Raw genomic sequence first — 22,653 nt, 5'->3', positions numbered from 1 at the left:
TCGGATTCAGTCACGTCGCACACGGAGAGGTCCCTGATGAGCGAGTTGGCCAACGCATCGCAGTGCATTTGGTTTTGATTCTCATTCCAACTGCCAAAGGAAAGCAAGTCCTCAGCATCAGCGTGGCGTTAAGAAACTCACCTTTCAGTCTCTCACATTGCAGTGACACAAAAACATTTGATACAAACAGGAAAAGCTTTTTATCCACTTTAGTCTTCCTTTTGTTTGCTCCGTGATGTTCACACTTCACTGTCCCTCCAGTAGGAGTGGTAAAACTAGAAAGGGTTCAGTTAATCTGCTGCTCACCTACGAAACACTGGAAACGTCTTTCCCAAGAATACTCCCATCCACCCTATCACAATCACAACACACTACATCACTCAAACCAAATATGCTCTGAAAATGACCTTTTAATCAAAGTTATATTTTCAGTAATAAATAATTCTGTGCTTTTGTGCCCTCTTGCATTTGAAGTAGCAAAATATAGTGTTACATCTCTGTTACTTTTAGCAGCGTTCTCTCTTTACTTCTCATTGTCAATGCAACAGATGACGGAGTCATGTCGTCTTTTAAGTAACAAAAACAAAACAGGATAATTATACAGCAAATAAAACATTTTTCGCACAAATCTTCAATGTCATATAAGAGAAATAAATACAGCCATTTAAAAGAAGAAAGTATGATGTAAACAAGCAAACAGCGAAACTGTGTTCAGGGGCAGCACAGATGCAAAATCCAGACAACATGTTGCAGTGCGAGGGGAGGGTGACGGCGTCTACGTCCTACGTTTCCTCCTTGGTTGGCAGCGCCCCGACGCGCAGCGCTGTGGGCCACACCCACTTTCCTGCTCCGAATTCCCCACAGTGCCGATGTGGACACGCGTTTGTTTTTCACTACTTCTCTCTTCCTTTTTGTCCAAATAAAAACCAAGAAATATACAAATGGTTCATGTTTCAAGACCTAAAATGTTCTAACACTTTGTGGTGTACATTCAGGAACATTCATGAAGAGTGAAAAATGAAGCAAGAACCAGAGAGTAAATAAAACAAAATAAAAAAAACATATTCACAATTATTTAAGAAGACTAATCATGGCCAAACAGTTATCATATGTTACAACTTATTACTAGTTTCTAGCAGTCCAGACTCCCTTCCAGGCTGATGAGTTATTATAGTTTCTCCTTGGAGGGGATCCAGATATAGGGTCCTGAATGTTCCTCTATGACCTGTTTGCAGTGGTTATAAATGTCCTCTAAGGTGTCTCCTTGAACCAGGGCTGAAAAGCAAAGGGAAGCTTTAATGTACACTGGAACAACATGTCAGATTTACAGTGGATGGCTGCACTCACACAAGCTTCTGATCAAAGTTATCACATGAAACAAGACGGGGTTTTGTGAGTGAGACTTGATGAGACTTGATGAGGCCGTGTCTCTCAGGGACAGGAACCTGCACAGCTTTTACTCTCCTTCAGTAACTCGATAAAGGAAAATCTAATTTGCCACGTGTTCTGTGTACGCCTGGCCAGTGCTAACGGTCGATGCACTGAGCTGAGCGCTGCAGGAATGAGCCCAAACACCTGGACATAAGTTAGCCAGCACTCCTGAGCATGTGGTTCTCTGCTGCTTGGTGTTGACTCTGTTTGAAACATCTACATGAGTCATGAGTGGCGGCGGCAGAGACGGATCCCATAAACCTGGATCCATCTCAGGACAACAACACTCACTCGATGGTCCTCCGGTCCCTCCACTCTGCTGGTCTCGGTTATCTTAACCTGTTTATCATTGGGATCCTCTTCAAACACCTTTGTCCAAGTGAGGGTTCGAAGGCTCTGAGAGAGTTTGTCTCTGTTGAGCTTCATCACAGCTGATTATTCTGGTCCGTGGGTGCTGGAGGGACCTGACAGACAGCCCCCATGTTTCCTCTCTGGATGGTGCAGCTGCTGCCTCAGCTTCTCTTCTATGCATGTCAGCCGTATATTTTGGCTGAAAACGGGACTCTTTCAGAACACTACACTGCACCTATGTTTAGAGATACCCTTTTCAAAGTGGCCACGTTGCTGGTTTGCTTTGTGTTAGCTAAGGGACTAAGCTAAGAGAAGGAGGAAGCTTGTTCCTTCGACGCTGGGGTCAGTACAGCACCACACCATCAATCTGACTGAAAACACCCATAAAACGTGGCTCATTCCCCCTCTAAGTTGGTCTTCACTGTTAAGGATGATCTCTACAGAGACAGGATTTCCATCATACCTGTGAAGAATTCTCCAAACTCCTGCTCCAGCTTCATAGCTCGGTCAAACGTCTTCTTGGCTTGTTCCTCTGTCAGTCTCTTATTCATGTCCCTGCAGAGAGACGGATGACAAACCATCACCAAATCAGGATTCTGTCTCCTAGCGAGCAGCGATAAGAACTTCATGTGGTGAGTGTTCAGAGAAATACTCACATTAATGAATCAATAGACTTGGGTTTGATGAAGATGGCGATGGGATAGAGTTGTGCTACTTGTAGTCGTTTGATGGCGTTTCCAGACACATCTAGAATGCAGTGTTTACCCTGAGACAGAAGCACAGAGACATTTAGAGAACCAAAAGAAACCCACACTGAGGGGTGAACATCAGCTATTTGATATAATATCAGATCTTTAATGGCCATATTCATGAGCATTTATGCAGAAGAACATGACCACATTTCAGCGTGACGCCGTCTCCGTCCTGTCCCTCCTGATGTTGCGGCCTGACCTGACCTGTGCTCCCAATATAATCAATTAAAAATATACATCTGGATTTGTTTTTATGGTATTTGTACGTACGTTTGGCACATTTTCCACAAATTGTCTTTTTTCACATTTTTTAAAGTTGAATGGCAAGAAAATAAAGGGGGGGGGGCAAAACAAAAACTAATAGGATAGAACAAAATCCAATAATACATACATATACACATATATATATATATATACACATGTATGTATGTATATATGTATCCATGTTTCTAATTATCAAAACTCTCCATTTAAACTCAGAGCAGCGATGCTGTGATGACTTATTTGGCCTAAAGCACTCTGAAGTACCTCTGGGGGTCTCTGGACCCACTTCTATGCAGATCCCAGACCAGCGTGATTTCCTGGCCTTATAAGTCAAAAACAGAACTTTCTATTTGGCGTGCAGAAGCAGGGAAAGCTGCAGGTGATATGATGGGGGGTCTCACCCTCTCGGCCACGTATTTGACTGACTGGACACTGGTTCCATACAGATTATCATTGTACTGTCCCGCCTCAATGAACTTGTGCTCTTGAATGTCTTTCTCCATTTGCTCTCTGGACATCACAAAGTGGTAGTCTCGCCCGTCCACCTCGTAGTCCCGCTTCAGCCGGGTTGTGTCTTTGGTGCACAGAGGAGAGAACGTGCTTTAGAAAAAGGTACTGAACACGACAGAACCAGAACCTTTCATAAAACCCCAAGCGGTCAGATTGTGACGATCACAAAGACAGTGGTGGAGATCAACAGGAGCCTCTCTCACACCTCTGACACTGAAACGTTTCTGCTACGACACGGCAGTGAGTGAGTGAGTCCTTGATGAATGGGAAATGCTGTTGTCATTGAAAAAGATATTCAATGTAATTGAATATCTCTAGAGATAAGAAGTTGGCTGGTGAACACTTCTACAGAGGGACAGAAGTGACAAGACAAACACTACAAAAACAACAACGCCACAGCTACACAGGGACACACAGAGACACACAGGGACACACAGAGACACACAGGAACACACAGAGACACACAGACACACAGGGACACACAGAGACACACAGGAACACACAGAGACACACAGAGACACACAGGGACACACACAGACACACAGAGACACACAGGAACACACAGGGACACACAGGAACACACAGAGACACACATGGACACACAGGACACACAAGAACACACAGAGACACACAGGGACACACAGGAACACACAGGACACACAGGAACACACAGAGACACACAGGGACACACAGAGACACACAGGGACACACAGGAACACACAGAGACACACAGGAACACACAGGGACACACATGGACACACAGGACACACAAGAACACACAGGGACACACAGGAACACACAGGACACACAGGGACACACAGGGGCACACAGGAACACACAGAGACACACAGGGACACACAGGAACACACAGGGGCACACAGGAACACACAGAGACACACAGGGACACACAGGAACACACAGGGGCACACAGAGACACACAGGGACACACAGGGACACACAGGGACACACAGGGGCACACAGAGACACACAGGGACACACAGGAACACACAGGGGCACACAGAGACACACAGGGACACACAGGGACACACAGGGGCACACAGAGACACACAGGGACACACAGGGACAAACTACTTCAAATACTCAAGGGTGAATGAAGGAAGCCATGTCATCTGCTCTCTTACCTTGATGCCCTGAGCTGTTAGCAGCTTTTTATGGTTTAAAGGGTAAATTGAAATAAGAGAAATCAAAACATGCAAAATAAAAACAGCTTTGGATGATGAAGAGTAAAATGAACACACACACACACACACACACACACACACACACACACACACACACACACAGACAACTAAAACAGACCCACTCAATTATGTGAGAGTACAGCACATGTAACACGAAGATCAGGGCTTAATGCTACAATACAGAATGTTTCTTAGTGCTAAACACGAGTATCTATCATTGTGTTAACATCCTTACATCCTAATTACGCAACTGTGACATCATCAAAATCAGCTTCCTAAGCCCTCGTGAGCGTCATGACAGACTGTTTACGACGAACAGTAGAAACTGGCAACACAGCTGTGCTCTCATTCCATTTTTATGAAGCATAAGTGTGAAGATTTGTTACTGATTAAACTTCATTTATTTGCTGACGGTAGGTGTGTGTGTGTGTGTGTGTGTGTGTGTGTGTGTGTGTGTGTGTGTGTGTGAGTGACTTACATGTCTGATTTGTGCTTTACAGAGAGCTTTTAGCTAATAATTAGCTAAAGCTAAGGCTACTGTGAACAAGTGTAACACTCAATACACACACCAGCTTCTATACGCCTGGCATAAACCCTGTGAAGCTAAAGACAAACATCTCAGAATATTCTGATGCGCTGGTAGAACGTTAGAGGCCCGAGTGATGACGACGATGATGATGATGATGACGACGACGACGACGACGACGACATATGAATGAAACATGAAACACACCGACTCCACAGAGGGTTTGATCAGTACCGTGAACCACACTAGGAACTGTCTTGTTACCCAAACACTGACTCGGTACCATGAATACTACTGCTACTACTATGACTACTAATACTACCTGCGGAACAACTTACGTGGAACACAGGAGCCAAACTTCTCAGGGAACTCTGATATCAGGTCATCATTGATTCTGTCCTTCATCGGTCCGAGGATTATCACCGGCCTGGCATAAGTAACTAGAACCAGACACAGTAGAAACACTGCAGTAAGAATACATTTTCCCTCACATGCAATCAGTTGGGTTTTTCTCTAACTGAAGTTTTTATCAGGCTTTTAAGTTTCTCTCTCATGTTCAACAGAGCAGCACAGCTAAACTTGTCTTTCTGGCTGTATGACCAGTATGTGACTTCATCATTCATTTTATTTGACATGCACGAAAGTAGACTATTACAGAAATATTACATTTACAGGATACAGTATAAGACTAATGCAGTTTGTCTGAGGTTTTCTCCGTGTGATTTGTATTTTCACCCACTGGAAGTAGCCGACTTACTTTCCTGTCGCATCACAGGTTCATACGAGAGAATCACATCGTCTTGACTCCCTGGTGGGACACACGGTGAAAGATCTGACTGTATCATTTGGACAAATACTCATCAGTGACAAACAGCAGACAGCATGTGGCTGAAGGCCACACGCGTGCACGCAGGCGTATCACAGGACATGTCCATGTTCAGCAGCCTCATTCATAATCCAGCAACATTTAGTCGTTAATTTGACAAAGAGTTCACTTCCACATCTGCAGAGATATGCAGCCAAACTCTGTGTGTGTGTGTGTGTGTGTAACTTTACTGGACAACAATCTGTGTTAACACATTTAATTAGACAATGGCTCCGTTGCATATTCAAACATGCAATTTCTGAAAAAAAAATCAGAAATTGGCTGAATATAGATGATCAACTTTGGACATTTTGAAATGAATATCAGTTTTATTGTAGGTTTTTAATGAAAAAATATGAAGATTTTCACATGCATGTGCTGATTTAGTGACACATTTACTCCAACAGTGAACGACACGCAGTACTCAGAATAATAACTTGATCCTTTACATCATTCTACTTTAAACTGACATGTCCACAATCAGCCAACGCCATGCAAACATGCTCTGATCACCTGCGGTCAGGTGTCAGTGAGAGGGAGAGTTCTGTTCAGCATGCCAGTATAAGTTCGGGACAGTCCAGTTCTTTACTGGTGTGGGTGTGAAAGCCCGCCGCCTGCCTGCACGGAGCAAGCTGCTGCACCAAGTAGAGCAGAAATGATGAGAACATCTACATTGACTACAAAGGCTTAGCGTATGGCTCTGGAATCAACACCAGCTGGGTGGTTGGATCAACCAAACAGGGGAGCGACTTGGTCAAGTATCACTTCACCTGATGCTGAGTAACAGAAGTTAACACACTGCAAACTGACAAGTCAGACAAACGCGGCATGCAACACTGCAGGCGAGAGGGACGTGCTCAGACAGGAAACGTGACGATGAGGATGAGGAAGCATTCCAGGACCAACTTACTGAATGTCTTTGTCCCATACCCATCATCACCTATCCCCAGGATGTCCTATCGGTCGCCCCAAGAGAGCCAGAATAGAAGAAAAAGAAGGAGGACAGCCGCAACATCAGCAACAACCAAGAGGCAGTGAAGATGATGGAGCTGTGAGCTCACAGGCCAGATCACCCCCCCATCTATGTCGGCCCAGACACCCATCAGCCAGCAGGGGGAGCCAAACTCAACGTGCTGACAAGGAGGCGAGTTGAGACTGAACCTAAATGATCTGTGCGTGGAAACTGGGTCATTACAACAAAATCACCATATGGGGACGCTTCAAATGAACATTAACAGCATGGACGTGGCTGCTCTCCTGACCAGTGATCGGCGTCTGAGCCAACGGGAAGAGACACGGAACAACGACGACCGTCACAGAACTCTCATCTTCTATCCTAGAAGGAACCTACACGGACTCTCTGCATGGAAGGAGATGTGTGTCAGTGAGCTTACTTACGGTCGGAATCACTGCCATCCTGCTCACCCTCTTTGTTCTTGTAGAACGGGAACTTTCGCGTAAAGATGAAATTCTTTTTACGTTTGTCATTGAATGACTGTGAAGGGAGAGAAAGCACGGGGCAAACAGGTATATCTGACAGCTGTCATGTTCATGCAGACAACACACCTGCCTGCAGCCGGTGGGACATCAAGAAGTTTCATCACGTCCTCGTGCACCTGACATCCTTCCAGCGTCATGACACTGGCATGACGCTGGAAGGATGATTGAAAAAATACGACTAGAAATTTGAGGACAAATGCAGATCTCCTCTGATATTCTTTTCACATGAAGTAAATGTACTGCAGGCAAAATGCAGTCAGAGTATCGTGAATATTTTATCACCAAATTTCCATTTACATCCGAGCAGCATTTATGACGTTAATGATGGTAAAGACACTTTTTCACAGGTTATAGGCCACTTTTGAATAGCCGTTCTGATCAGAGCTGTCCGGTTCACCAGCCCAGGTCTGGTTGGCACCTGAACCTGCAAAACTCCAATCAACTAATTACGTTTTCTTTTTAAATGTCTTTATCTATAACTACAGGGAGGTAAGAAAGTCCTTCAGCTTGGCAACAGAGGCTGGCATCAGTGCACATCAAAGCCATTAAGATGATGGTTTGACGAACGAGAGATCAGGAAATGAGCATCGTGGCTCCTTCATTGTTTTTTTGGGGGGGATTTTTTTTTCCAGCAGTCACTTCCTCTTGTCTTAGCAGGAAAAGCAGAGCTGAATCCGGGGTGTGTTACGAGCTGCCCTCTGTTTATTATTATTGAAATATGAAAAACTTGAGGAACCTTTTAGGTTGCAGTTTGACTTGTCAAGCTTGTGGTAGAAGGTAGAGTGTTTGGTTGAGAGTTGAGCTGCACACGGTAAATATCCTGTGATTTCAAATTGAGTTATTCTTAATTCTTACAGCAGCTGTCCTGTAAACCAATGAGGGCTGGGCACAAAAAGAACATCAGGAAAGAACTCAATCAATTCACATCAAGAGGACTCATTCATGAACAAGACAGGTTGAGGATTTAAATCAATGTGGGAAATCCCATACTTCCTCCTAAGGCTGCATTCTGAGAGCAGAGGAAACTCTCCAGGGAGGAAAGAGATCAACATGGACCCTCTGAAACACATTGAGACCAGCAGTAAAGACGGTCTTCCATCATCGGAGAACCGTTTGCTTCTGTTAAAGAAAAATACACCAAGAAGGCTCGAGGCAGGACGTGTGATTGGCCTGTAAATCCTTGAGGGACCATGCCAACCCTTTAGAGGTGAAGGCTGGACTACGCACCCACAACGTTCATCGTTTAACTAATTTGAATGGGTTGGACACACCCCTGAGGCATCATGTGGTTTAGATACTGTAGCTAAAGGCCCCGAAGTGTCCCAGAAAGCTGTACTAGTGAACAATCATGCACTGTAACAGTGAAACAAACCCGCTTGAATTCAGCCTTTCAGAAATCTTCAGAGCAGCAGCTGATTTCCTGCTCTGACATGCTGAGGTCAGAGGAGCTTGACCTCACATCATAACTCTCAGTTTATTCTCAGCTGCACTTTGCGTTCCCTTTTTGCCACTTGCAATGATATGGATGTTAAGTTATTATTCATCGCTATGAAAGCGACACATAAAACGCTTCTGGGCAGATGAAAAGGGCGGCTGGATTTTCTTTCGTTGCGTCACGTGACAGGTCATTGCGACTTCTTGATGTGCCACAGGTGCATCAGACCTTTAAAGTCAAAGCAAGATGAGGGGGACGGACAGAGATCATGCACTGAGAGACGCAACATAACCTGCGTTTAGTGGGCGTGGTCAGAAACATACATGGAACCCATGCAGTGGTGGAGAGGCAGAGGTAGAACACGACGATGACACTTCAAATAATGAACCACCTCATTATTTGAGGAAAAGGAAGCTGCTCGTGCACGATGGTTGTGCAGGTTGCCATGACGATGAGACATTTCCTCCTATTCTGACTATATTCATATATATGTGTACGTAAGATGTATGTGTATGTATATGTGTTTTATACATATACATATATGTATACACACATATATATACACAGTATATATATATGTGTATACACACACACACACACACACACACATATATATATATATATATATATATATATATATATATATATATATATATATATATATATATGTATACTGTATATACACACACACACACACACACACATATATGGGCCCTCCCAAGGCTCTGACCTACTTTATCAGCAGTAATTAGCAGTAAGAGAGGAGGGTAGCCATCTTATTATCAGAACTGAGCACAGTTGTGATGTCTTCGATGGTCAGCAAACACACGATGGTCAGGTGAGCGAACTGAATCTAAGAATATTCACAAGTGTGAATGAATGGAGGTGAGACTGCGGTGACACACGTGAGCGTAGCTGGCTGCACAGGCACGGTGGGGATCAACACATTTCTCAGTTCCAATTGGCCTGAGTCTTCTGATGAATGCGACATTAAATGCATCTCTTACCCCTTTAGAGTCAAATGAACCCGGCTTGGCGTTGAATTTCACAGTCTTTAGACGCGCCCGCTCCTTCCTCTCCACCCTGCCAAGCAAACACCCATGACAGTCATGAGAAATGAAATGAAACGACTCAAACAACTTTAATTGCATTTGATACACTCCTCCTTCGTCACTGCAGCGGCCTAAGGAGCTTGTTGAGGGCTCCGGCTCCGGCTGCTGTGTGATGTCTAAGTCTCTCTACTTCTTTGGGAACTCAAGACTTTGTCTGTGCTGAATTTCAAGTCTTGTCATTACTTTAAAGCATGAAGTCACTTGTTAGCTGTTTTTTTCCCCATTAGGCCCTGTGTTCCCTCACAGTCGCCACATTGTTGTCAACTGGGTTTGTTTAAAAGCAGAAATGCACCTTCCAGCTCTGACAAAGCTGATACACCTGGGTGTGAAATTGATAATCGCCACATGGCTCAAGTTCAGTTCTGAGACTTCAGAATGACGACCGGTTGCGTGGTTTAATGTGTTAACCTCAGACAATCCGCTGAAGTTTTCATAGGCTACAAGGTTCTACAAGGACGTTACCTGTTAGAGGTGCTTTCAGAGAGCAGTAAGGCTCAGTCAAAAAATATCCAAAACAACTCAGCAATGCATTGATTTTAAAAATGTACTTTTGAAGACCGAGTTCTTCAGAACTTTAACTTTAAAGAAAGAAATATGACTGCTCAACTTTCCTTTGGAGCAATATCTGACCAGAAGCATCTCCGCGTTGACTCCAGTCCTGCGTTTGTACTTTGTCCACCCCGGGTGATTCGTGACCGGGATCTAAAGCTGCAGAACGCAATTCTGATTCAAATGAACTTTTTGTCGGACATAAAGTGGGAGTGCTTTGACATGATAGATGCTAAAAAGCTCCACGACGACTATGAGAGGCGGTTCAGGGATGTGACTGTCGAGAATATTCTCGCCACAGAAGATGATGGTGGGCAGAGACACTGAGACAGACCCCGAGGGAACACTTTCCTCTTCTACATGAACAAGTTCTGCTACAGAGACATGACAAGAGAAAAAAATCCAATCAAATCTAGATGAGAGGTGCAGAAATTACTTAACTATCCATAAACACTCCAACATGGACTGGGTTCCTCAGGCTCCACCCATCACTCATCACCTGCTAGATTGGGGTTACCAGAGAGATGAGGGTCAGCCCTTGAGACGAAAACTTTCAATAAATTGGCAGCTACCACGACGACGATGATGATGATGATGGTGATGGTGGTGGTGGTGGTGATGATGACACGGCGACCAAACTTACATCAAGTTTGTAGCTGTGCACGTGTCATAATTCAGCTGAAAATGCAGCGTTTTCTTTCTGTTTCATACGTGCACACGTCTGCGCCATCACTGAGCGAACTGGAGGAAACCACAGCTGCTCTTTAATCACTCAGCTGGAACGCAACCTGAGAAGGTCGTTCTAAGCTGTTCTTCCGTGAGACATGAGGGAAGGTACCTGTGCTGATACGCACTGCAGTCATTTATGTGCGAACAGAAACAGTAAAACATACGATGCACCATCTAAATATAGAAGAGCGTATTCTTTTAAGTTACTTCTCCCATCAAGAACACCAGTGACTGTGGGGGATTAGTAGAACTCCTAGTTTTAGTCTTTTCCTCTATAAAATATGATGATATATGTCTTTCACCTCTCTGCTGCTCTAGGGAGAACGATCACCACTGGTTCTAGAGTTTTCTGCGCGCTTCTCACCGCCTTTTGCTTGGGATGACTCCCATCTCCTCACTGTCCCCGTGAGGTGTGACCCGACGGGCCTGCCACCACTCATCGTCGGAGGCGTTGATGACGTGGAGGATGTCTCCGTACTTGAAGCTGAGCCCTTGGCTGGGGAGGCCACTGTCCTTGGACTTCTCATAGTCAAACAAGGCCCTGTTGAGAGGGATGTGTCAGGATTAGCCACGCAAATACTTGGCTTCTGAATTCCCCATAGTTCATCCATGTGAGGTGTCTCTGAATCCGACAGAGAGGAACTAGAACCACAGCATTATCAGGTCAGAGAGAAGCGTGACAGTGTGTCCATGGGGATGACTATAATAAGAACTGTTCTGCTGTCACAGATCTCAGAGATGTGGGAGTGCAACTATCACCAAACCAATCGATGCTTCAGCCAGAGGAAGGAGTCAGAACTTCTCTCAGAGACACATGGAGAACTACAAGAATGCTTTTTAAAGACAAAGTTCCTAATATTTTCAATCAGGGCTGACATCATCCATCCATCCATCCATCCATCCATCCATCCATGTTCTCCCTCTTCTCCTGTTGAGGGTGGTGGGGGTGGAGCCTATCCCAGCAGCCTTCCCCCTGGACAGGTCACCAGTCCATGGCAGGGCCAACACATAGAGACAGACAACCATTGGCTCTCCCAGCCACGCCTACGGTCAGTTTAGAGTCTGGATTAACCTGGTCCCTCTTGATGTCTTTGGACTGTGGAGGAAGCTGGAGTACCAGAGAGAACCCAGCAGGAACAGGGAGAACATGCAGACTCACACAGAAAGACCCCGTGCTGCAGCAGGGGCTCCACCCACAACCTTCTTGCTGGGGGGCCACAGTGCTGACCACTGCTCCACCAATCTTTATTTCCTAAATTCTCAGGATTTAATTTTAATATTGAGAAATCCAAAAGGCCAACCTAACGTAGAGGGACCTCTTCTGATTGGTTCTCAGGGATCCCGAGCCAGAACTCATGCTGTGGTTCATCATCTGTTCTCGCAGGTCATGGATTTTGGCCTCAAAACGTCCGTACTCTGAAAAATGAGAAGAGATCAAGAGTGAGGACAGGCTCTCCTGTCAGACTCCAGTACTGATACTCCCGGGAGTCATGAAAGGTAAAGTATTATTCGGAAACTATTGATTTGATTATTTTGTGATTTGTCAGTACAGCGAATGTGCGCATTTAAATTATGCTGATGTTCATTATTTTTGTAGCAGTCCTGTTCCAACTCAACAGTTTATGCTATTTTTTCCAAAATTGAACTGTGTCAGTTGTGTTAAAACCTGAATTCAGCTTTAACACATGAAGGGAGACTGTTTACTTGTGCGTTGCTGCACTTTGCAACGAAAATCCAACCGTGGATGAGGTCACGGCTGAGAAGGAAGAGTCAGCACGATTATTCCCTTTAGATTTGTAGCACCAGCTCGAGGTGAGGTGAAGGAAAAGTTCCGCCTTCTCAGCACCAACCACTGCTACGAGATAACCTGCTGGCCTCTGGTCCCTGTCAAGTTTGCCATGTTTGGGGTTTTTAGCGATTCCCTTCACACAACAGAATTTAGTTTTAAACATCAAACTGTCACAACTTGGGAAAACTCCGATTCACGCGTCTGTAAACCTTGAACATTATTTTTCGTCACACCCCAAATCATCATCTGCATCATCTTAGCACCAAACATGACACGTAGCTGCCTTAACTGACGCGATGTGGTGGAATGAACTTGAGACCTTCTTCATATTTCTGCGGTTCTTATTTCCGGTCTGTTACGTGGAGGACACGTATCGCTGAGCTCTTGGTTTTAGTTGAACCCTGTGGGGTCTGCGTGGCGATGAACCTCATCCCTCTTGGCACTGGAAAAGGGGATGTCAGGATGTGGAGGCCTGTCACCCGGCTGAGAGATGCTTTTCCTGACAGCACATTAACTACCAGGGTAAAAAAGCTGATAACTTGAGGCACGGCTGGCTAATCTGTCACTTGAAGAATTCAACCGCTGAATTATTGTGACATTCCCTGCCATGACACCACCAACCACTAGCTACACAACCTGCACTGTGTACTGTAAAGACAAAGAGGAAGAAGGTTACTGTACGCTTGTAGAAAAGAACAAATGGCTTTTTTTTTGGTAAACCTCTTTTTACCAGCTGCATCTCCTACAACCGTCCGAACACACAGCCACGCTGCCTCCACCCCTTCATCGTCTCATGTCACAGGTTACTCAAGAAATAATCGGACTGCATATGTGAGCAGATTAGCCTGCCATGACCTTATCCTAATCTTCTAATCAACAACATGCAAAATCCACCCACACACACTCCTGCATTCATGACTGGACTGTCTGTGCCTCGTTCACGTACCTGTCTGCACCTTCACTCTGATGCTGTCTGTCCTGCTGCCGTCATCTCTGTCCTGCACCGGCGGATCTAGAGACTACAACTGTGTGAGTCTGCCCAGAGCAGCACCACTGTTTGTAGAGACAGGGAAACACCTCTCTCTCTCTCTCTTTCTCTCTCTCCCTCTCTCTCTCTCCTGGGGCTGGTCATGAGCAACACAGGGGCGGAGACAAGAGCCAAACATGAGCTGCTCTATCTTTCTAACTCAGTTAAAACTAACTAACTGAACCCTTTCAGTTTGCTAAACTTCAAACACTTGCCACATGTCTCAGTGTCATGGAGAGAACCTGAAATTAGCTGCTATTAAACTTAATAAAATGAGGTTATTGTACTTCATCCTGAACGGCCCAGATACACAGATACATTGAATCACATTCATTCTAGGTGGTGTCACATCACCTCCAGCACCACTGGAAGGAATCTTGAGGCCCCTTTGGACTGAAGGAACATTTTCATAGTTCCTTCAACTGTTAGAGGTAGTTTCCCATTTTTTTTATGTGTATGGACCGCAGGAACTGGAACACATTTTAGAGACCTTGTGTAAGGGTACTTTTCCAACAGGAACCACAAGTAACACAAGTGGTGCAGATACGTTGAAGACAGGCCGACAAAGCTGCCGTTTAAAAATCAACATGTTAACGGCAGCATCTCACCTTTAGCCGTCAAACATGACGAGACCGTTACACTGATGATGTGAGAACAAGTAGAAACAGGCCCTGCAGGGACACCAGTTCTGGACGGAGCTCACCAATGGCTAGTTCCTGCATCTTTGCTTAACACACCTCTTTCACTACCTCTTTCAGCTGTGTCACACAGAAAGGATCAGACACATGCTGTCTCCGGGAGTAAGAACAGTCCACACATCTGAGACTTGTAGGCTGGAGATCTGTAATTCCTTGTTACCAGGGGAGCTGCTCTGCTCTGGCTCCCTGTAACACTCCTTCTCCTGACCGACTATCCCTCCAGCATATCTGAAAGAGCCTAACTGCCCCACTAGAACACTGAACCACACCTCTCTGCTTTTGTGGAGAAGCTTGTAGCCCAACTGGTGCCATAGCCAATAGATGACCAGGGCAGTCTCATCCCTATTCGTCAAAGACCGACATTTGGTCAACTCCCCTGAGACGTCCACAGCCGACGTTGAGGGTTCCCCGTCTGCGTCTATCGACAACGTAGACAGCAACTCCATCATCTTTGTATTTTGATGAATGGGGATTAGCATTCCAGGCAACATGGTGTCATTCCTACTCCCTTACCATAACCCTAAACCTAAGCCTAAACATAAGCTTAACCCCAACCCTAACCCTAACTGTACGCCTAACTACACAAAGAATATTAGATAAGTAAGCAAATTGGACCAGATGGAATACAAAATTGTAGGACAGAGTCCTGCGTTGCTGGTTGAAATGGACAAGAACGTTGGAGACATAACCATGCGACGCAGACGGGGAACCCTCAACGTCAGCGGGCGATGCAGAGAGAGTACCCTCAACGTCAGCGGGCGATGCAGAGAGAGTACCCTCAACGTCAGCGGGCGATGCAGAGAGAGTACCCTCAACGTCAGCTGGCGATGCAGAGGGAGTACCCTCAACGTCAGCGGGCGATGCAGAGAGAGTACCCTCAACGTCAGCGGGCGATGCAGAGGGAGTACCCTCAACGTCAGCGGGCATCGGGGGGTTGACCAAACGGCCATCTTTGACGAACAGGGATGAGACTCTGTTGAGATGCCCGGACCATCCCCACATCCAAGCCTGTTTATCAGTGAATTCCTGGTTATTCTGGATAATACGAACACTTTTAGGATTCTCTGCCTTTGTTGGAACAAAGACTTGTTGGTGGCTGAACTACCAGGCATTCTTGACTGTGACTAATGATCATGCCTGAAGAGTTTTCTCACACAAACATCATTACAACATATATTTCAAAAACATTTTCCAAGGGAGAGCAGAGAGGACAGAGGGGGGTCAGGACCTGAGAGCACAGGAGCAAAGGTCAAGTCAGGGGGGGTCTTAGTGCAGTGAAGGAGTGAAGGAGTCAGACGGGTGAGGAGAGGACAGAATCAGGTGTGCTTCAGTGGAGAGGAGTGAACAGACTGTCTGTCGCCACATTCACTCAGAGCCTCTCAGTGAATGATGCTAATGCTCAGAGCAGCCACAGGTGCCATGGGCACAAACCTGGTGCTGGAGAAGGAGCCCGGCGAGGTGAGCATAGAGCAAGTTCTGATGGGTAAGAAAAGAAAGCAGCCGTTAGTCCCATGGGGGGTTCGAGTCAAGTGACTCTGCTGTCAGTTGGGAGGGAGGAGAGGGAGCAGAGGAGCTCAAGAACCCTTCACACAGGCTTGATGAGACGCCCAACTGCTGCTCTACAACAGTCTTATTTGGAACAGAGCAAATGGAGTCTGAACCTGCGCAACAACATCCAGGTGAAAAGCATTAGCAGCCAGCCTACTTCTGAACCTGACAGCTTTTTCCCTCTGTCCCATTTACCAGCAATTGTCAACACAGCCGGTCAGAGGGACAGACCAGTTTCAGAGTTTGTCACCTCTGGCCAGGAATCAGTACCTCTGCAGCCCCAAAGTAGTTCCTACGAATGTTGACCTTAATGAGAGGAGGCATGCTCCCAGTCAGAGCTGTCTGATGCATTACACATTCACACTAGAGGGCTGTCAGAATGTCTGCAATAGATTACAATTAGCATGAATACGCCCTGCTTGGCTTGTCACAATGTTCAGGACGAAGAAGCCACTTGTGCAACCATGGAAGGTTCTCGTTTTGTCTCTCAGTAAATCCAGTAAACCTTTTAGAAGCTGTGACTGCACAAGTCATCTATTCAACAGCAGGAGGCAGAGGCGCATAGAAGCAAAGCACTGACAATTAAAAATGGTGATATTTGGTGCTGAGTTGAACTGAATAAACATGTGAGAAATGACCATACTTTTAGCTTCAGGTGCAGCGGTTCAGTCTAGAGTTTCTACAGCTGCTTCAACCTGCCAGCATCAGTTTGTTCCATCCAGTGATAACAGGAAACCAGTGCAGAACAGAAGTGTGACAATCTAAAGGAAAAAGCTGAATAAATGAGTGAAGACACGCCCTGCTGTGAGGAGACCCACTTTTACCTTGGACAAAGCAGTACAGAGGTGGTGTGCGCGCGCGCGTGTGTGTGTGTGTGTGTGTGTGTGTGCGTGTGTGTGTGTGTGATTTCTCCCTTGATGGTTCTTCCATCAACAGAGCATGTGCACTGAATGGTTTGAAGAGAATGAAAATGATGTGGCTCGTGCACCTGCACAGTCTTCAAAGGAATGGTAAGAAGAGCAGCGAGAGAGAGTGTGTTTGTGTGTGTGTGTGTGTGTGTGTGTGTGTGTGTGTGTGTGTGTGTGTGTGCGCGCGTGTGTGCGTGCGTGTGTGTGTGTGCTGGTGATTGTCTTTTTCACGTTGTCTGACATTCTGGTGCGGTGAGTTGGTCGGGGCTGACTCACCTTCTGGTCTATATTGGGCGATGATGGTGACCACCTGTCCTGCTCCTTTCAGGGCTGCAGCCGCTTGTTCATGAGTGGCTCCTCGCAGGTCGATACCATTTACCTGTTCACACACAACAAAAGATTCTCATGATTACAATTTACTGTGCAGCACATGTGAGTACAGCACTCTCAGTGTGGTATTCTTTAGGACAGAAAGTATCAGTTTACATATGATGGAAATACTTCTATGTTATAACAGGATTTTCCCTGGAAGAAAGTTCAAAACTGGAGAAGTACTTGGGTAACTTCCTCGCGGTTCTAGTGGAACACACCGGACTCAAGCAGACACTGACTTGATTTTAAATCATTTTGTCCAAGTGCGGTCATGAACCAACACGACTCCCAACTGAAACTCTTTAACTTGAGGTTTTATGAATGAACTGACCTGCGCCTTTGCTCTTCAAACTCTATTAACTGCTGAAAGAGCAAGTATGTGGAACAGAGAACAACAAGATAAAATGACACAAGACGTTGTTTGAATAGACCACTTAATTACAGAGAATCCATTCTAGGTTGGGCTGCAACAAAATCAATTTCAAGCAAACCTCCTAGTAAATAAATAAATGAATACAAATTAAAAAACACACCGCTATTTTTCAGTTACATAACACTTTAATCATGTTGTAGCAAACACATGCAGGAACCTCAATACCCAAATTTAGCGTAAGAGAACAAATTGTGAATAAAAATGTTGATTGATGGAGCTTGATTTTGGGTTGATGCATCATTTGACCTTCAACTAACATTTTGAAGATGATTTAGGTGCTGCACTGAGTAACAAGGGGCTCAAAACTAAAAGTTTAAACGCAGGGTGGAAAGTTCAAATTAAACTGCAGTAACTTGTTTCCTAGGGCTCACCGGGACATTTGAAATGGTTTGTCTTGATATCCAGCAGAGGGCGCTCTAAAACATCACTCTCAGCTTGACCGGTTTGATGCCCTTTGATCGGTAAACCAAGCCAATGCAGCTTTATGACCAAAAATGGAAGGACAACAGCCAGCAGCGCCATTCTGAGCTGACAGTTGTCTGAGAAGCGTGGAAGTGCTTCAGGTTCTGTACCAGGGAAGGCGAATCCCTAACAAACTCTGACTTCATTTCTATGTGGGTAAAAGCAGAACCTCCTGCTAGCTTGTAGAGCTTCTTTAAGGAACAGTGAGCGGACTCAGAATTCTCTGGTAAAACATGCTTTTGTTCCCCTGTTAGAAGCTGCTAAATGTCAATTTAACACACTTGAACACGCCAGTATTTTTCCCGGCCTTCATGTGACTGTGGTGACCCACTTCCTGGCTGAAAGGGCCTGGATGGGTGTACAGAGGAAGTGCATGCACCTCAGAGGTGGGAGGAGCAGAAGGCAAAACAAGTCTGATGTGCTCTTTTTCTAGAGCTCTAAAATCGAGTAATTTATTTGGTACAACTCCTTGAAAAAATGAAAAAAAAAAAAAAATCTAGGCTGGAAACACGGCCGTGATGTAGAACAGGAGCGGCTCAGACTAAATGTCCAGCTGCAGGCACCATGTTGCTTCCTCGTGGATGCATGAACACGTTACACCAGTGCGGCAGACACACACAGCCGCTGACTTACACACAGCACGTCAGCCTGCTTCACGCTGTCGTTACAGAAGGTGTTGTTATCAATCACCAACGTGTTACCTCCCTCAGACACAAATGGCAACCTTAAAGACATTTAAATGAAATGAAAATCTACGAGTTCTGGGCAGGTGGTCCTTCAAACATGATTTGAGGATATTTGTAGTCATGAATTAAGTTAAAGGACGCCTTCAATGTATTGTTCTTTGCAACTTTAATTTAAATATCATAGAAAGTGCCCCACTGTGAGACGCTGCTAAAAACAGGTCAGCGTTTGAATCCCGTTCATGTCTCCATCCATCCATGTCCCAGCTGACATTGGGCGAGAGGCCATTTACACCCTGGACAGGTCGCCAGTTCGTCGCAGGGCCATCAGGAGCGATTAAGGGCGTGAGGATCGAACTAGCGACCCTTCGGTTGCTGGGCGGCCAGTCTACCTCCGAGCCATGCCGCCCCTCATCCCATTTACATGATCAAGGTCATCTCTCTTTTTGCAGTATGTTTCCTCACTGCGGAGATAAAATAGTTTTGTATCTCAGACTAAACAGCTCCAGGTTAAAGTACAAGAAGAGCCGTGTCAAATGTAAAAGAAGAGCCTGTGTGTGTGCTCAGTGGGGGGGAGACCGATGGAGTTATTGTTAGACTTCAGAACCGGGGCACTGTTGGAATATTCTGCACTTGTGGAGGGGGAGTGACGTGCTGACTGGACGCAAAGACACGGCCATGTTGATTTTACACTCGCCACAGAGACAGCGGAATGAAATCAGACATCTGTTGCTTTAGCGTAGGAGGCTAGTACAATTAGCAACGTCGCAGCAGAACAATCGCTTCCTTCAAGCAACTGTGTAATCTGTTCATCATCTCACTAATTCATCTGTGACGGAGCTTCAGCGGGGAGGTGGGAGCCTAATAAAGTCCTAGTAAACTCACAGTAACACGCCGGAACTCTGCTGCTGCAGTTCACTCACCACAACTAAAAATACAACCGTTTTCTCTAATATGCATTTATCATAACTGTTTACCTCTGACCTTCATTCTGCTGATCTTTTGTAACTTATAGTCTATTGCGAAGGTTCTAAGTGTGTCCCAAGGGGGTCCAGGCCGTTTCAGAGGGGGTTCAGTGAATGGAGGTGAAAGAACATCAACATCAAAAAGACTCATAATAGGCTTAAAGATTGTGATCTGGTTCAAGATACAATTCAGAGATATTGTAGTTTTGGGGGTGGGGGGGGGGATTTTTACTGTTTTCCTCTTTTCTAAGACTTGGAAATAAGAAATAACTTGTGTGTTGGATCAGGAGGAGGAGAACGGGCCAGGAACACATCATCTTACTGCCTCTTCAGGAAAAAAAATGACATCAGTAATTTGAAAGTACGGTAGTTAGTTTTGCTCAGGCCCCTACATCCTGGTGTTCTGAGCATCAGTGTTGAAAGGGCCGGGTCTCATCTTGCTCTTAAACAGCAACATGATCCAAGTCAGCTGAGTTTGTAAACTTGGGTCATTTTTGCTCGGTTGGGATGATTTTCTGACAAACAAACAGTCCATCAGAGCCTAAATGCACCTCTGCATGTTTACTCTGATGACTGGTCAGATGTTTGTGGGGCGAGACAGGAGGGTAAATACTAGAGAAGAGCCTTGGCTCCGGACCTGAACTTTTTTGCATGTATCTTTGAATTCTTGTTTTAGCTGCTACATTTGTTACGGCACGTTGGAGCAGCAGTGGTCAGCACTGTGGCCCCCCCAGCAAGAAGGTTCCGGGTTCGAGCCCCGGCTGCAGCACGGGGTCTTTCTGTGTGGAGTCTCCATGTTCCTGCTGGGTTCTCTCTGGTACTCCAGCTTCCTCCACAGTCCAAAGACATCAAGAGGGGACCAGGTTAATCCAGACTCTAAATGACCTGTCCGCCTCTCACCTGAAGGCTGCTGGGATAGCCCCCCCCCCCCCCCCCCCCCCGGGACCCTTATAGAAATAAGCAGTAGAAAATGGATGGATGGAAGCTGCTATATTTTGCATCCTGTCAATGGAAAGTAGGGGCCACTAGGGGGCTGCAGCATCCCCTACTGCTGAGGGGCTGTAAGCCAAAAATTTTTTTTTTCCATCAACAAGTAACGTTTTTGAGTGCTTAGTTGAGGGTTAGATGAGAGCAAACCAGCTTTTCGGAGGGTCACCTGCTCATCGCTGCACCTACAGTGCGGTGATGCTTCGACATTCTGTTGTTGTACGAGTCAGCCATCTTGAACCGAGAGAACGACGTTATCCAGCTGCCTATTTGTGGCTCACACGTTTTGAAACATTACTGTTAACTAGCAGCATGTAACAGGTAAGCAGGTGGTTCAATTAGTCAGATAAAGTTTTGTCAGTCAGTTATTTCGTGACTCAGTTGCTGGAGGCTATTTTCATTTTGTGAATCTTTTTTTCTCTTTCAAACGCAGGAATGTGGACGTGTGTGTTCCATTTCTCATGCATCAAAAGTGGCTGATGTGTCTCTCTTGGACTTACCGACAAGATCTGGTCGCCTCGCCGCAGCTCCCCACTCAGGTCAGCGGGTCCACCTGCCAGGATGAAGGAGACGAAGATGCCCTCACCATCTTCACCACCCACGATGTTGAAGCCCAGTCCCGTGGAACCTTTGTGGAGCACCACCTTCCTGGGTTCCCTGTACAGACAGTTGAGATAGTACATCAGGTCGGGGGAGTCTGTGGGTCTCAGCATCTTCAGCTCAGGTGGTGGACGACACAGAAGACGACAAAAATCTCAAGTTCACGTTGACAAAAACCTTACTGCTCAGGCGGCAGAGCTCAAAGACTGCTGGAGCTCCATGGGGGATGGTGCTCTACTTAGAATCTCTTGTCCCCAATTCAGTTCTGACGGAAAGGCGACCTTGTCACATGCTCATACACACACACACACACATACACGCATAGTTTTGCTTTTTTTCTCACACATGCACACACACTCAAACACATGCACAGAATGTGAACAAACATACACAAATACACAAGCTCCCTAAAGGGGTGAGTCATTTGGAAGGTACCGACTCCACTAGAGACCCTGGCTGTTTCCACTTTAGAGGGGACTCGGTTCCAGGAGGCTCAGTTTTCACGACCGTGGTTTTACTGAATCATAGAAACACTCAGCATGAGGCGAAATATCAAGAAGTAGCATCACGTTAACCCTCCTGGGTTGTCAAAGTACTGTCACGTCATCATGAACACTAGCAACATACTGCCCTCTGCTGTTACATGTATAAACTACAGCTTTTGTGTTCTGGAACGCTCTGACGATGTTGTATGTTGTATGTTGTATGTTGAGCTGTAACATACTCTGTCACTCTCATTGATAGTCGAGGAGAATCCTAACCCAGCACCTGAATCAGCATTTAGACACAGCAACACACAGAGACAGTGTACACGGACCATCAGCAGAGCCCACAGGAGGAGTGGTCTCCGCACAAATACACATCCATCAGACATGGAGACGCACACGTGACACTGCTAGTAAGAGTTGGATGGTCTTTGACCATCTTGTTGACAGGAGGACATGGAGAGCCTGGA

The 22,653-nt window shown here is 45.7% G+C and overlaps 1 protein-coding gene across 31 annotated transcripts in view; it reads right to left on the bottom strand.

The window, feature by feature from the left end:
- Nucleotides 1–390: 390 nt before the first annotated feature.
- Nucleotides 391–22,653, bottom strand: part of dlg2 (discs, large homolog 2 (Drosophila)) — a 190,777-nt gene continuing 168,514 nt past the window's right edge. For 19 of the 31 annotated variants that reach the window (XM_086226418.1, XM_086226421.1, XM_086226409.1 and 16 more), the window contains 14 exons: nt 21,599–21,755; nt 17,473–17,575; nt 16,172–16,216; nt 12,528–12,642; nt 11,591–11,767; nt 9,844–9,919; nt 7,300–7,396; nt 5,794–5,844; nt 5,375–5,476; nt 4,451–4,474; nt 3,200–3,372; nt 2,439–2,548; nt 2,246–2,337; nt 391–1,275 (listed from right to left, as the gene is read on the bottom strand). In XM_086226418.1, coding sequence (XP_086082544.1) covers nt 1,169–1,275; nt 2,246–2,337; nt 2,439–2,548; nt 3,200–3,372; nt 4,451–4,474; nt 5,375–5,476; nt 5,794–5,844; nt 7,300–7,396; nt 9,844–9,919; nt 11,591–11,767; nt 12,528–12,642; nt 16,172–16,216; nt 17,473–17,575; nt 21,599–21,755 — 1,429 coding nt within the window. In that variant the 3' untranslated portion in view covers nt 391–1,168. Of the gene's footprint in view, nt 1,276–2,245; nt 2,338–2,438; nt 2,549–3,199; nt 3,373–4,450; nt 4,475–5,374; nt 5,477–5,793; nt 5,845–6,811; nt 6,858–7,299; nt 7,397–9,843; nt 9,920–11,590; nt 11,768–12,527; nt 12,643–16,171; nt 16,217–17,472; nt 17,576–21,598; nt 21,756–22,653 lie in introns of those variants that run through there. The other 12 variants (XM_086226410.1, XM_086226423.1, XM_086226424.1 and 9 more) reach the window with 6 other exon arrangements.

This window comes from Aulostomus chinensis, chromosome 15, assembly GCF_037954235.1.
Source record: "Aulostomus chinensis isolate RoL2024-O1b breed Wild chromosome 15, RoL_Achi_v1.0, whole genome shotgun sequence".
Classification (NCBI taxonomy): domain Eukaryota; kingdom Metazoa; phylum Chordata; class Actinopteri; order Syngnathiformes; family Aulostomidae; genus Aulostomus; species Aulostomus chinensis.
The sequence above is the reverse complement of the archived record's forward strand: the minus strand, read 5'-3'. Positions and strand labels throughout refer to the sequence as shown.